This window comes from Barbatula barbatula, assembly GCF_947034865.1.
Source record: "Barbatula barbatula genome assembly, chromosome: 25".
In the NCBI taxonomy this organism is placed as follows: Eukaryota; Metazoa; Chordata; class Actinopteri; order Cypriniformes; family Nemacheilidae; genus Barbatula; species Barbatula barbatula.
In genome coordinates, this window is record NC_136788.1 from 7645954 (window position 1) to 7661231 (window position 15278).

The following is a 15278-nucleotide window of genomic DNA, read 5'->3' on the forward strand; positions in this document are numbered from 1 at the left end:
TTTTCTTTATAGTTTTCATTTTGTCCAAGATTTTTTTATAACTCAATAAATTGTACAAATCTGGAAATCTTGGGAAATACAGCAAACATCCGAAGCTATGAAATGAACTTTTAAAGCAAAGCCCAGATCATTTACCTTCTATGTTTCAGTTCATATTGAATCCTCTGACTCCATCTCCCTGACATTTATGAGAAGATGTGAGATTACTTATAAGTAGTTACACCCAAAAAGGAAATTCTTTCATCATTTATTCACCCTCATGTCATTCCAAAGATGTATGACTTTCTTTCTTCTGCGGGACACAAAAGGAGATATTCTGAGGAATGTTGATAAACAAACAACATCGATTTCCATTGGATGGACACAAAATGTGAGAGTGAATAAATGATGACTTAGAGCTTTATGGTGAGGTCAGAGAATTAAGTTATTTTTAAGGAAATATTTGGTGATGCAGGAGAATTTAGAAAAGGTTTAAATTGTCTCTCTGTGCAATTTCATGGGGGGAAATTAATCTTTTCTGTGATTTTACGGGGTGTGTCACATTTTCCCCATCTTCTCCTTTAGGCGTCATGAATTAATGGGCTTTAGATTTGTTACCGCAGGCGTACAGTGCAGTTTGGCATACTTTACTGCATTATCAATAAATGTTTAACTTCCGGTTAAAAAGTATGTGTAAAAATGATTTTCAGTTGTAGTTTATTTTAATGTGTGTGTGTGTACATTAACGGTCGATGCATCATCTTACAGTGAGGTCACTTTATATTCAGATCACAGAGTCTTGATTAATGGAGAGGTGGAGGAATGGATTCTTTAATTAGATTAATTAGGCTCAAGACCTTGTCTGCAGAGGTCTGATGAGAATTGGCACTCTAAAGGGGCTAGAAACCGCCAAGAGGGGATCATAGTATATGGAATAAATAAAGATCATGTGTCAATCAGGAAACTCAATGAATGAAGAAAAGGCTAATTGGTTTGATACATGTGATCCCATTAAAACTTATTTCCCCAGTATTGTAAGTATTGACTGGAAGTATGTGTGGAGAATCGTCTAGCTGTACAGTTCTGTTGTATAGTACCAGAATTATTTTCATCAACACATGACATGAGGACGTAAAGTTTATAGTCAAGAAGTCAAGTACCTCTTGCAAGCAGAATAATTGCAGAGTGGCAAAAATAACTAAGGTTATATTTGTTAAAATTAGAAAATGCATTATCTTACATGAACTGATCTTGCTTTCAGCATTTATTCATCTTTACTAATGTTAGTTAATGTCAATACAATAGTTCATGTTATAGTTCATTGTGCATTAAAGTTTCAATGTGTACTTTTTCGGAGGATCTATTGACAAAAATGCAATATAATTTACATAACTTCTGTATGTCTTCGGAGGTGTTTAAACATGTCACCTAATGAAGCGATATGTTTTTATTACCTTCGAATGAGCTATTTCTATCTACATACACCGTGAGTCCATTTGCATGCTTTCACCACGTTGTTTCTACCGTAGCCCTAAACGGACAAACTGCTCTACAGAGAGCGTTTCGAAGAAAATCTCTTCTACGTCAAAGAAGCGAAAACTTGACATGTTTGTCCTGGGCCAGCCACCGTAGTGTTTCGTTAAGGAGGGGTGCCACAAAATTTTGTTCACTGGACCTTTAACTAATGTTAACAGATGAAGCTTCTGACCCTAAAGATGTTTTAGTAAATGCTAAAATTGACATGAACTAAAACACAGATGTATTGTTCATTGTTAACTACAGCATTAACTTATGTTAACAAATACAAAAAAGTAAATTACACTTAACAATGGTACTTCAATGCACACGCTTTGTCACCCTGTTCCTCACAAATGCATCGGAGTTCAATGTTTACGGGGTTAAAAACGATCTAATAATAGCTCAAATGGTGCTGTTTAATACCACATTATTTGCCCTGATGTGTTTTCTGGCAAGAACACAGTTTTTTCAGTAGATAAATGATCACTGGTTTATTCTCATTGCAGAGCTGAACTACTAAGCCTTATTAGGTTTAGAGAGAATGCAGTTAGAAATAACAGTATGCAGAGTTCCAGGTCTACAGGAATGAATCTCTTCATCAACACACACAAGCATGTACAGTATACACCACACTTTCCGGCAAAGAGCCAGAATGCAGGCAGGTTGTTGTTGGAAGTCCTTGACATGGAACCAACGTCCTCAATGTACTGCCTTAGTGAAAGCATTTTAATAGCAACTGGTATGTTCCTGTACCAATTGAAGGGTCCCTCGATGGTGTAAAAACAAAGATGCTGTATTAAAATGAACACACTGTACTGTACAATTATAGTATGAAATCATTTAGTTATGGGGCAGTTGCTATTATCACTATTGGGTTGTAATAATTCATATTTTTTTATATATTAAATATAAAAGTAAATGCAATTCGCCTTTCTAGCATGTTTTTAAAGTGTTATTGTTACCAATTACAACTTTAATTGTAAAAAAGGGTTATTAAAGCCTCAACATCTTTCCCGTATGCATTTAAAACTTTAGTCTTTAAACTTGTTGAAACCTGTCTTTTGTCTTCTATATTGGCCTCTGCTTGTATAAAGAATGAAAAGGTATTCCAAACACAAGAGTCAGCACAGCATCCCTTGAACGAATGAAGAGCGGCTAATGTGTTTGACACTACGGGCGGTAAGTCTTCAGTCTTGGTTCTTAAATAATATTCTCTACTCAACTGACTGTACTGTCTACAGCTATCATTTCACACACTGCAAAGTGTTATGTCCGTATGAAACAAGGGGGTCTTGTTTCATACGGACATAACGCTTTGCTGGTGTGGTTTAACTATTGTTTACATGTACTCGTATTCATTTAGCAGATGCTTTTATCCAAAGAGACCTACAATTGAGAGAGAATTTCACAAAAGTTGAAAATGTTGTTGGTTATCATTGTAAGTGTGAACAAGCCTTTTAAGGAAAACATTTATTCCCACAAAAATAAATGAAATTGCTCTCATCATTTACTCGATCTCAAGTTGTTCCAAATCTGTACAAATGTCTTTGTTCTGGTGAACACAAAGGAAAATATTTGGAAGAATGTAGGAAAGCAAACAGTACTGGTGGACATTTGACTACCATCGTCATTTTTCCTACTATGGTACACTGTAAATCTGTAGAAATTACAGTATAACTGGCAGCAGTTTGCCTGTAACTTACTGTTCAATTACATTTATGTCAGTTTGTTCAAAGATAAATGGTCATTAAACATTAACAAGTCTTTATCCCTACAGAAAAATAATAATAATAACAACCTCATGAAAAGCATTCTGGGAACCAAAATTAGAAAAAAAGAAAAAGGTTGATGTGGATTTCTGGTTCCCAGAATGCTTAGAACAAGGTCGTTATTTTATCTTCTTTTTCTGTAAAGATTAAAAGATTTATTGTTGCCAGTAAAGATTTATTGTTGCCAATAAATTAGATAAATATATATCTACAGTAAATTACTGGCAATAACTACAGCAACAACGATAGTAGTAAAATAAATGGTGAAGAACTGTTTCACCATTGTGAAAACTGTATCTTTCTCCGTGTTTATCAAAACAAAGACATTTTACAGGTTTAAAACAACTCGAGGTTGAGTAAATGAAGACAGAATTTATTTTCGGGGTGAACTGTCCCTTTAAGGTTTTACCCCTTTCCCCCGAAAAATGTTTCAACAACATTTGTCTTTGTAGTTATTGTGTATACATGTTTTTAAGCATAGCAAATTCTGACAATTTTACAAGGTGTCCAAATTATATGATTTTGTAAGATCTTATTTGGACGTTTTTAGTATTTATAATTGTAAGGAATGTACTTTACTTATATCACAAGCAAATCTTTCACAATGTTTTTACGTAGAATATGACTTTACAGTTGCAAAGATGGCTCGACCGGTTCCTTATTGACCAATGTCCATCTTCGAGTGACCTTTTCAATGTAGGTCTACTGGATGTTTTCACCTCTGGTTTCAGTTTTAACATATGAAGTCTATGAAACAGATGGTGCTGAATGAAATCTTTTGAGTAAAAGGAGGTATAAAAAATATGAATATTTCAGTCACTTTGTTGAATTTCCTTTTTATTTACAGTTGTATTGCCGTAACCATGGTTACCTTGCATAGAAGTTTATTTTCTTAATGTTATGTACTGTTCAAAGCACGCATCCAACACACAAGAGCAGATTTTTCAAATTAATGTCCTGATGAGAAGAAAATGATTCGGAAAAAAAGCGTCTGCCAGAAGTTTTATCCATCATTTTATTAATAATGCTGCCACAGCTAATATAAAGGCCATTATTTGTATTCTAGTAACTCTTTGTGGCAGCATACCACCCGCTCGATTTAACCGTATCTATTTACTGCGCAGTGTGGGTGTGACCGAAACCAATTCTCACTCTTTAGGGGGCTTTGGAATAGTGTTAATGTTCTGTGGAGATGCATGATCATTTAGTCATTGGCGTAACGCCTTATAATGAATCAAAACACGCTTTAAATAGTTCTTCGCAAACCCCATGAGAAAAATGGAAAATGATAAATCCGTTTCATTATTAGCAAGGAATTAATTATATTAAGCATTGTATTGAATACAGATGCACAAAATCAAATTAAACAAATGACAGAAGATTTAGTTCATGTATCCACTTGAAGGTTTTTGTTTGGCTGGAATGTATGGAAATTGAGTTTGTGTGCTTTTATCGGAAACCGTTTGCGTACTGCAACTGCACAGAGCTCCTCTGGCCAAATCCGGTCTGGAATATGTTTTACGAACGGATGTGGGAGTCAGAAACCGCGGTGAAGGTGAAAACACTGAATCGGTGGACGAGAGTCTAGATGACCTCAATCCACCTCCATTTTCATCATCATCATCATGACCTCCAGAGCCGTAAAGCCAGGAGGCTTTTGTGCTGTCTGGAAGCTTTATTGGTCCGTTCAGAGCAGGTAAATCTCCACAGCTCCTGCGACACAGGTCTAAATCTTGTTTCCTGGCTGTGGTTGGTTTTCGGATTGTATCTAGCAGAGAGTTGTGCAGTAAGAGGTCACGGTTGTCCGATAACATCTCAGTGTGGAAGAGATCGTCCGGTGTTGTCCCGTGATCCTCGCTGCAGCACGTCGACGTCAGGTCATCCTCAGGGTCAAGGGTAATGTCTGATGTTAATCTGTCTATCTGAGCCACAACCTAAAAAGAAACAGAGAACGTTGTATAAAATTTGAATGCGTCGCAATAAACATTTTACCACGATTGCCATAATGGAAATTGAAAATAAATTACAATTTAAAGTCCAATGTGTAATTTTAAAGAGGATCTATTGACAAAAATGCAAGATGTGTATAAAGACATAATAAAGCGTTATGGTTACCTTAGAGTGAGCTATTTCTATCTAAATACACTGCGGGTCCCCAACATGGAATTCGCCATGTTGATTCTTCAGTAGCCTTAAATGGACAAACTGCTCTACAGAGCGCATTTAGCAAATACGTCATCTCCTTCGGCTAAGAAGCGAAAACGTGAAGAAATTTTAGTCCTGTGAGAACCACCGTAGTGCTTCAAAAGGGAGGATTGGAGTGAGCCATTGGTTGCAATTCCCAACCTCACCATTAGATGGTGCTAAATTCATGACTTTAATTGCACAGTCTCCTCGCAACCACCTAGAACACCCTAGCAACCACACACAAAAACTTGAACATTAAAGTTTGTAGTCCTAGTTCAAAAGAACCACACATTCCTCTGCTGTATTTTCACAGGAATGTCTGCATTTTGATATATTTTGCAGTGCAAAAGCCATAAATTAATAATAAGCATATATCTCTCCTTTCCATCTTCCTCTCCCTCCATCCCTCTCCATCGCACCCACCGGCATCGAATATTTAATATCTGTTTGTGCTGAAGGGAATTTGTCCTCCCGCTGTGCCAGTAACTGTATCTTACATAAGAACTCAACCATTCGCCTATCAATATTCCTTCCCTCGCTTTACCAGCACAGGGTCTCAAGGCTGATCCACAATAGACTCGAAACAAAGCGCAGAAGTGCCGTCCGCGCAAGCCTCCTCTTTGATGAAAAAATCTGTCTGTAAATTTTGATCACAGCTTAACGTGATGCGCACATATATGATTATAGCAACACGTGGCCTTTCACTGCAAACTCATCGAGTCCCTCTTGTCTGTATTAACCGGCTGAATTTCTTATTCATGAGTGACTTTATGTTTGATTCCTGTGGTTTTTGAAGATAAAAGTCACGACATTGAGTTATAATCACCCGGCAGTTATAAATAGTTATAAATATCACAAGTTAATGAAATATCACTCCAAAAAGCGTTGAATCCGATGGGTTCAATGCTTTGTTGGTGCCAAACGCAACGTTTTTGTGGAGTGGTGTGCTGTGTATAACAGGGTTTAGTGTTAGTGAATGTGTATGGTATAGCAGATAGGCTATTCAGCGACTGGCTGTTGCCGGTCAGGATTCGGTAATGAGCAGTCGAATGTAAACAGGAAGAGCCCAAATGACATGCATTCAACAACCCGAATACCCATTCAAACCGCACCTGCCACTCAACAATGCCAAGCTTTTTGCAATGCAGACGACCAAGATGGGCAAACATAATGTACTGTATTTGCAAATACATATCAAACCCTGTTGGGAATTCTAAGCGCTGCGCCGGGGATGAAGTTTTCAGAGAGATGCAGTTTAGGACTGAAAGTGTCCTGTCTGGAGGAGGTATCAGATCATCTCTCACAGGACCGTGCCCTGTTCAGCGCTTGCAGACAGTACATTTTCAATGCATTCCTGCCAACCACATACTCACTGATCGGAGATCGAAGTGATGCTTCACAGGGGTGAAGAAACTGTCACGGATGATATAAAGAGTGGCTTTGCTAACAGTTTTCTGCATAATTTATGATACTACTTATGCACACAGAACCGACAACGTTTGTTTTAATCAATCATTCGCCCGGCAAGTTCATTAGTTTTACTCTTGCTTACTTATGTTTGCTTAGCAACATAATGATCTTTCTTGGTGAATATTTTATTTATTTGAAATACAGAATTCTATTTATGTTCAGACACAGGTATGCGTTTCCTTTATTTAATATTTGACTTCAAACACCATCAGATTGTCACGGTGTGTGGACAGAACCCAAACGCAGGCAGCAGAGTTAAATAACAAAAACTTTATTTAAACAAAAGACCCTCGATGGGGAGAACATGAACTAAAACAAGACAAAAGTGTAAACTAAAACTTCCCACATGGGGAACAAAACAAACAAAGTCCTTTGAATAATAAATCAACAAAATCCACAAACTTAGAACAGGAACAAACACGATAATCCATAGACAGGAATAATCCAACAAGGTGACGTGAGGAGGTACGATAATGACAAAATGACCATGAACCGACCAGGGACAGAGGGAAACTGGGGCTTGATAAAGGGAAACACTAACAAGGACTGATGACACAGGGAGAGTGGCCACAGGTGACATGGATGAAACACTAAGGGAAAGCTAACAGGAGGATTGCACGAGGCAGGTGAGGGGACTGAAACACTAAGGGAAGGATGGATCAGGGCTGGAGACAAGACTAACACTAATGGACTGCAAACAGGGAAACAAGGGGGCGGGGCTAAAGGACGTGACACCGGAGAGAGAGCATGGCTTCTCAAACCAAAACAATGCTCTTTCTCCACACAAAACACATGGGACTGACATGATCCTGCCACAAGACTCGAAAACCAAGACAAGGAGAGGCAGGATCATGACAGAGCGCCCGCCTTAAAGAACTCCTCCAGGAGTTCTTCAAGATCACACTAAACATGACAAGACTGACAGACAGGAGGACAGACACCATAAACACAGAACAGAACACACTAGGGGCAGGGCTGACATGACTAGAAAGGGATTGGGGTTGGACAATAAAATAAACATCAATGGGAAGGGGGGAGGCGGAATTGGTGGGAAAAACTTGGGAACATTACTGGGTGGAGACTTAGGAGGGACAGGACCCTGCTTCCTAGAGCTGGGCGGAGGGGTGGGGTAGGAAGGTCTGGGCATGGAAGGGATACCTCTCTTGGAGTGGGAGGAACTAGAAGGGGTAGGGCATGACAGGACGGCCGTAGTAGGGAACGGCTGGGGCAAGGCTGACTGGTCTGTAGGTTGGAGGGCCGGCTGGGCAGGACTTGACGCTGGCTGGAAGGCCGGCTGGGCAGGACTGGGTGCAGGACGCACCACCGGACTGGACGGGACCACCGGACTGGACGGGACCACCGGACTGGACGGGACCACCGGACTGGACGGGACCACCGGACTGGACGGGACCACCGGACTGGACGGGACCACCGGACTGGACGGGACCACCGGACTGGACGGGACCACCGGACTTGATGCCTGGGCAGGGCTGAATACCGGCTGCTGGGCTGGACAGGATGGTGCCACTCTCCTCTGCCTCTTCCTCTTTGACCGGCTCACAGGACGTGTGGCCGGCTGCAGAGTAGCGGTGGGGGACCCCACTATCTCCGTGCTGGAAGAGTCGGACGGGGAGTCCCACGACTCCCTCCGTCCACGCCTACCACGGAGGCTAGCTGATGGTGGAGCAGAGGCTGGTGGCGCGGCGGTTGTCAACACCCCGAGCTTCAGGGCAAGACCCTCAGGGATGGGGCCCAACGGAGATGCAAAACATGGAGCAGTTGAGACCCTGGGCTCCGGTCGGCTCATGACAAACCTGAGCACACCCTCGAAGTCCAGCGGTCTCAGCCTCCTCGTCTCCGCTGGAGATAGGGGAACCCTGAGGCCGTGGATGAATGCTGCGGTCACCTCCTCCTCTCCGAGGACCACCTCTCCTGCAGCTTCCAGAAACCTATCAAGGTAGTCCGCCAGGTCTGAGTTATCCTGGCGAACGCTGCAGAGGGGACGAGGCTGGCAGGACCTTGCAGCAAACACTGCTGCCTGCTGGGTTCTTCTTGGTCGGTTCATTCTGTCACGGTGTGTGGACAGAACCCAAACGCAGGCAGCAGAGTTAAATAACAAAAACTTTATTTAAACAAAAGACCCTCGATGGGGAGAACATGAACTAAAACAAGACAAAAGTGTAAACTAAAACTTCCCACATGGGGAACAAAACAAACAAAGTCCTTTGAATAATAAATCAACAAAATCCACAAACTCCACAAACTTAGAACAGGAACAAACACGATAATCCATAGACAGGAATAATCCAACAAGGTGACGTGAGGAGGTACGATAATGACAAAATGACCATGAACCGACCAGGGACAGAGGGAAACTGGGGCTTGATAAAGGGAAACACTAACAAGGACTGATGACACAGGGAGAGTGGCCACAGGTGACATGGATGAAACACTAAGGGAAAGCTAACAGGAGGATTGCACGAGGCAGGTGAGGGGCCTGAAACACTAAGGGAAGGATGGATCAGGGCTGGAGACAAGACTAACACTAATGGACTGCAAACAGGGAAACAAGGGGGCGGGGCTAAAGGACGTGACACCGGAGAGAGAGCATGGCTTCTCAAACCAAAACAATGCTCTTTCTCCACACAAAACACATGGGACTGACATGATCCTGCCACAAGACTCGAAAACCAAGACAAGGAGAGGCAGGATCATGACACAGATAATAAACCGTGACTGTCTGTTAAACAGAGCAAAGAGAACTTTAATACTTCATTAAAGAAGTTATGGAATGGTAACACAAAAACAAAACACAGAAAGTCCATTTAAGTCCACCATCTAAATCTAATTTATGTAGGTGGAGCAGTGAATCCCACGCCATTACAAAAGTTAAAAGCATCTTTGTCTTATTATCCAGCTTGTCTCAGAAGTCTTCATACCTGCAGAAGCAGGGTCCCGAAGTCAGATAAGTGCCAAAGCCTCCAAGGCTTTTATACAGAGAAGATTTTGGAACAAGCTGGAACCATCTGAACAATTTAAGCAATTTGTGTGACGAAGCTTCATCTAAACACAGTAGAGACCCATCACATCTCTTCACTTCTTTGGAAATTGAATTTTAACACGCAGTACGGTTGGAGACCCGATAATATTAATATTAATATTCTACTTTCTTATATTTTACATCCTTATTTATTTGCATTGTAAAATGACAATTTCAGATTAAAGCATACAAATCTGTATAACAATTTAAAACATAAGATTGCTTACCGATGTTAGAGAGTAACCATAAAGTTGTTAGTCAGGTTCTCAAAAATGATGAATAAAACTTGCGAATGCGTCAAATGCGTTTGACTCGTGTTACTTAAGTGTTGCTCATTGTCTCAAATAATATTTCTCGCATTCATTTGAACAATTTGAAGAAACCTCCATCTCCAATCAATCCCCATTTTTCGTGATTTGTTTTCATATATCACTACTGCTCACTCCCTCACATGTTTGTCTGTGGGTGTTGCAAATTAAAACTATTACAAGTATTTAAAAAGCTTGTCACCTGCCAAGTCGCAATGCTCAAAGTGCACTGAAAAGGAAATCACTTTTAAAGGACTTCAACAAACCTTTTCCCAGGTTTGTGACATCAGCAATCCCAAAAGGGTAATGGTTGGTTACATTGTGTGCCCCGTCCGCATACTATCCGTCCTAAATAGTATTCGAAATTAGAATAGTATGTCCAAATCGTAGTATGTTGAACAGAGTATTCCAAATATTCCCGGATGGTCTACTACTTCCGGTAGAAATAAGAAAAGTGCAGAATCATGTACACTCTAATGAATGATATTACCCACAACTCACCGCAAGTATTATGGTGAGTTTAGTGACGCTCCACTGCATTAAATAAATGATATACAGTAACTGATGCGTCACTAAATTAACAAATGTAAGTATAAAGTAAACATAATAATTGAATAAAAGCCTTCATGGAAAGGAGAGCTGTATTTTGATGTGTGTGACAGTTAATGGCCACATGTTCTCTAGGCAACATCGGCCACTCACGCTTCCTGTAAGTATGTCCCAGTGCGTGCATATTGTTTTGCTAACACGTATTAAACACTTAACTGATAAACTTTTATTCTTGATGCGATCAATCACGATTAATCGTTTGACAGCCCTAAATATATATATTTTTAAATGTCCTGTTGTCGGCGCCAGTGGTACCCGAGTACAAATCCAAGCTAGTGGTTCATGTCTATCTACACTGTACTGTCTGGCCAAAAAAACGATGTCCTCCTTACTCCTACTTACAACAGAAAAGAACACCAGTGAAATTGTTTGAATGCACTGTTCCTTTAAATCATCAGTTGCCTCTGTTGCTTGGCAAACTAAAAAAGCTACCCAAACAATGATCTTTGCGCCACCACACTGTACGTGTCAGATAAACTATTTGACAATTTAATTACAGTTTATATCGCGTTGAAACAGCAATGAATGAGCGGTGAACATGTTCCACATGGCAGGAAACAAATCAAAATTGTCAAATGAAAAATAGAAAGCTGAAGGACGGAAGGTCGTGTGGCACACCAAATAACCGTAACAAGATGTCAGTATTAACAATAAGGCCCTGCCATGAGGCGGGAGTGACAGATGGAGGTGTTAACTGGACAACAGCGGAGCCACCGGTCATGCCTGAACTTGGCCAAGGAGACAAATGAGACAAATCCAGAAGAGCTGTGACTGAGATGAAGAGACAAATGCCAGTCTGGGACGCGCATAAACTGGGTGACAGTAATGAGACGGATAGATATCCACCCGAGGAGAGAGATTAATTAAGGAGATGTCCTCTCATATAACTGCGAAGCGCTCGCCCGGAACAAAGAGAGATAACTGTAAAATGGATGAGAAGTTGTCAGGTGGGAAGACAGGGAAATGGGATTTCGTAATGCTTGTTGCACACGTTGTCTGATGCGCCGGGTGATAATTAGACATCACAGATCACGTCTTGCTTGTGTGGGGTGTCAGGCCAGCATGGGCGGGTGTTGACAAGCGAGTCTTCCTCTTGTTAATGTATCTGTTGGTTACAGTTTGGATGATAAGCTGTCACGCCAACAGCTACTATTGTAGATGTACAGTACAGGGGCATGCATGTGTTTGAGACCTAGAGTCTGTTTATGTTTACGATAAAACGTGACAGAAACTTTCACAGCAGCCCGTGAGAAAGAAAAATCGCAGATGCAATCTCAAATATATTTTTTTATGGACACAAGTAAGAGAAGGACAGATATCAGTCAATAATCGGTATCGGTCGATAAATCTTTTTTTTCAAACTATCGGATAACAGCCGATGATCAGGGCCGACATATCGTTTCAATCAAAAGAGGACAGGAAAATACAATTCATTTGTGTGTATATAGAAAATGTTAAAATACATCACCAGTTTGATGTTCAATATTAAAAGTCATTACGATTAAATAACATCCAGAAAGTTAGGAAATATACATTTAATCTTCAGAATCTTCAGTACTTTTCATAGAAAGTTGCGCAATCAAAGATAAAAATGATCTGGGGGAAACTCAAACACTGAAGCAAACATTCGGCCAAACTCTTTTTTGCCAAAGTACCCAAAATGTGGACTATTATTGCTATTTCTCAATAGAGGGCAATACAGTTACCGTTAAAACTGCAACCCGTAACCTTTTTGTGTAAAATTGAACCAAAATCTGTTCAGCAAGAATTTAAGATCCGTTTTTCATTCCCAATGGTAAATTTACAATAATAAATGATCATTTGAGCTGTCAGGCCAGAAAATCACTCATTTGATTTCATCAAGAAAATAAGTTCGTAAAGTCTCACACAATTTCATGTTTCAAACAGTGATGGCGATAGAGAACAAAAAGCTGGGTTGCGTTCGTGCCAATATAGAGTGTATGTATTGACGTCACTTTCCCACGTCAACATGTCGGGACACGCTCCGCTGGGTTGCAAAACGAGAATAGGAGAAAGAAAGAAACCGGGACTAAAACTCAATTATTTGCTGAAATTACAAGCAGCTGCGCTCGACGTTGATCCTTACGACTTCCCTACAACTAACAAAGGATCGGGTGTTCCTGGACACTGAAATGTTGCGCAAATGTGTTTCATAATGCACATAAGCTGAGTTTTTTGCCACCCACAGGGCCGCTCTCTGGCGTGCTCACATGGTGTTCACGTGGTAAAGCGACGACCATACCCTCTATACTATTAAGTGAATGTGTTCTTTTTATTCAGATATTCAGCGACTCGCTTATGAAGCTTATCCTCCAACTGTTGCTTCAGTCTCCACGAAGACCTGACCATGAAACTAGCTGATGGAAACAGTTCACGCTAACACCCGCTAAAGCATTTACTTAACATCCAAACCAGCAAGCGGTGTGTCCTTTACCTCTCGAAGCTCTTTGGCCACGTCCTTGAGCTCTGCGAGAACTTCCTCCAGCTGTTCCATGACCATCTTAATGTGCCTGCGGATCTCTGCTCTGCGGTCAGGGCGCTCGGGTCCCGTCACTGCGCAGTGAAACATCCTTCACGAGGGGACGACAGCAGCCGTGACGAGGGGAGAGGACTCTGGGCGTCATGTCTGAAGACCCCTTCGGCGAAGTTGGATCCTATCTGAATGAAAGACCCGTTTTCGGGTCTAAACACGGTAAACATGGCTGTTTGTGGAAACTTCGTTGAGTTGACATCACACGTTCAGGTACTTTGATCTCAGTCAAAGAACGCTGAGTTTCTCAAAATTCAAAGGGAAAGCTTTAAATAAAGCTAGAAAGTGAAAAAATGGATGATGAACTCGAAGAGACTGCTCTCAAGTCGAGCTTTGTTCTTGTCTGCGCATTAAAAATAAATAATCGGGTATTATTTTGAAAATCAAGACTTTGGTCATCAAGACAGACAGAAAATAAGCCATTTGTATTTTATTTAGAAAGTTACTTGCTGTTCCGGTCATACCGAGATGCCAATCCACTACTGCATCCAAGACATCTGTCAAGAATCTGCTGGATGCTGAATCACTCCATGTCAGAAATATCAATATCTTCCATCACAGAAAGATTTTCAACGCAAGAGCACAGGTGGAAAAATGAATAATACACAGACACTAACCAGCAAATTGGCAATTCAGGAGAGAGCTGGCAGGAAAAATCCATCTTGTGTGACACCTGAGAGGACGGCGAAAATAAATCTCTTCAAATGTCAAGGATCCTGCAAGAGAGAAAGACTTGTGGATGTCCAGTTCAGCTAAGAGTCACCGAAATCACAAGCTTTGCTCTCGGCTTCCGTGGCTTGGGTCCAGATTTGATAGCTTTTCGGGTTTATTGCTGCTCCATATGTCTAGAAAAAGCTTCTGCGGAGTTGCCAGGCTTTGTTGTGCTCCCACTGTTGTGTTCCTGCACCACGTAGCTCTTCTGTTACCCCATCTGAGCACGCTCAGATAACACTGAGACGGATACACGCTCAACACCACTGTTTCAATCTTGTTCTCTATCACTCAGTGATGCTCAGGCATCTCTCTCTCTCTCTCTCTCTCTCTCTCTCTCTCTCAAGCATCAAACACACATACTTATTTCCTTTAGTTGCTCTATATGGGACTCCCCACAAACACACACCACACATTTACGCTCACTTCCGAGGTCGAGTCTTTTCAATCTGAGTCAAGCAAGTAAATGAATTCAATTCAGTGTTGCAGTGCAGTCTTGTGCATCGGGAATGCGCCCGCTCTGCAGCAATAGTCGCGCAGCAGATGATCCCATTAAGAAAAGTAATGAATAGCAAGAAAGACGCAAGTACATCAGAAAACCGCTCTTCCTACCATAATTATGCGGGGAGCTCACAACTGCCCGTATTCATTCTCCTGTCCCATATCACAAATCGACCAGGGAACTGTGTCAGCAAGTTTGAATTTCCAATTTACCTGTTTCATAATGACTCTTCAAAACATCGCACGAGGCATGTCCTGAGCAATGCTCATTATTTCCAAGGAGCCTCCGATGAGAACTCTGATGAGAACTGTTGGGAAAAAACAAGTTTTTTTCCGAAACAACAAACGTGGTTAGGAATGTGTATCGAGGCATATGGTCTCAAAGACATACAATGGAATAATGCTCACGAGCAAATATGTGGCCTTTGAAGGAAGTTACCTACCGCGTCAACATATGGGTCACATTTGCGGTTCCGTCTATACATCTCTGTCAGAGACAGTTTGCCAGTCTTTTATAGCATCATTGCTTGCACAAATGTCAATGAGTTTGGGCCATGTTTACACGATGAAAAACGGAAAAGTTTTTCCTTTTTGTTATGATAAGTTCCACGTACACATGACAGCGTTATCAAAAC

At 41.1% G+C, this 15278-nt stretch overlaps 1 protein-coding gene across 1 annotated transcript; it reads right to left on the reverse strand.

Moving 5' to 3' along the window:
• Positions 1-4648: 4648 nt before the first annotated feature.
• On the reverse strand, positions 4649-13470 carry LOC306890882 (inhibitory synaptic factor 1; the record flags this gene model as incomplete). Its single annotated transcript, XM_079450898.1, has 2 exons — positions 4649-5200; positions 13336-13470. 2 exons carry the CDS (start codon positions 13468-13470, stop codon positions 4649-4651), a joined length of 687 nt encoding a protein of 228 aa, XP_079307024.1.
• Between the last annotated feature and the right edge of the window lie 1808 nt (positions 13471-15278).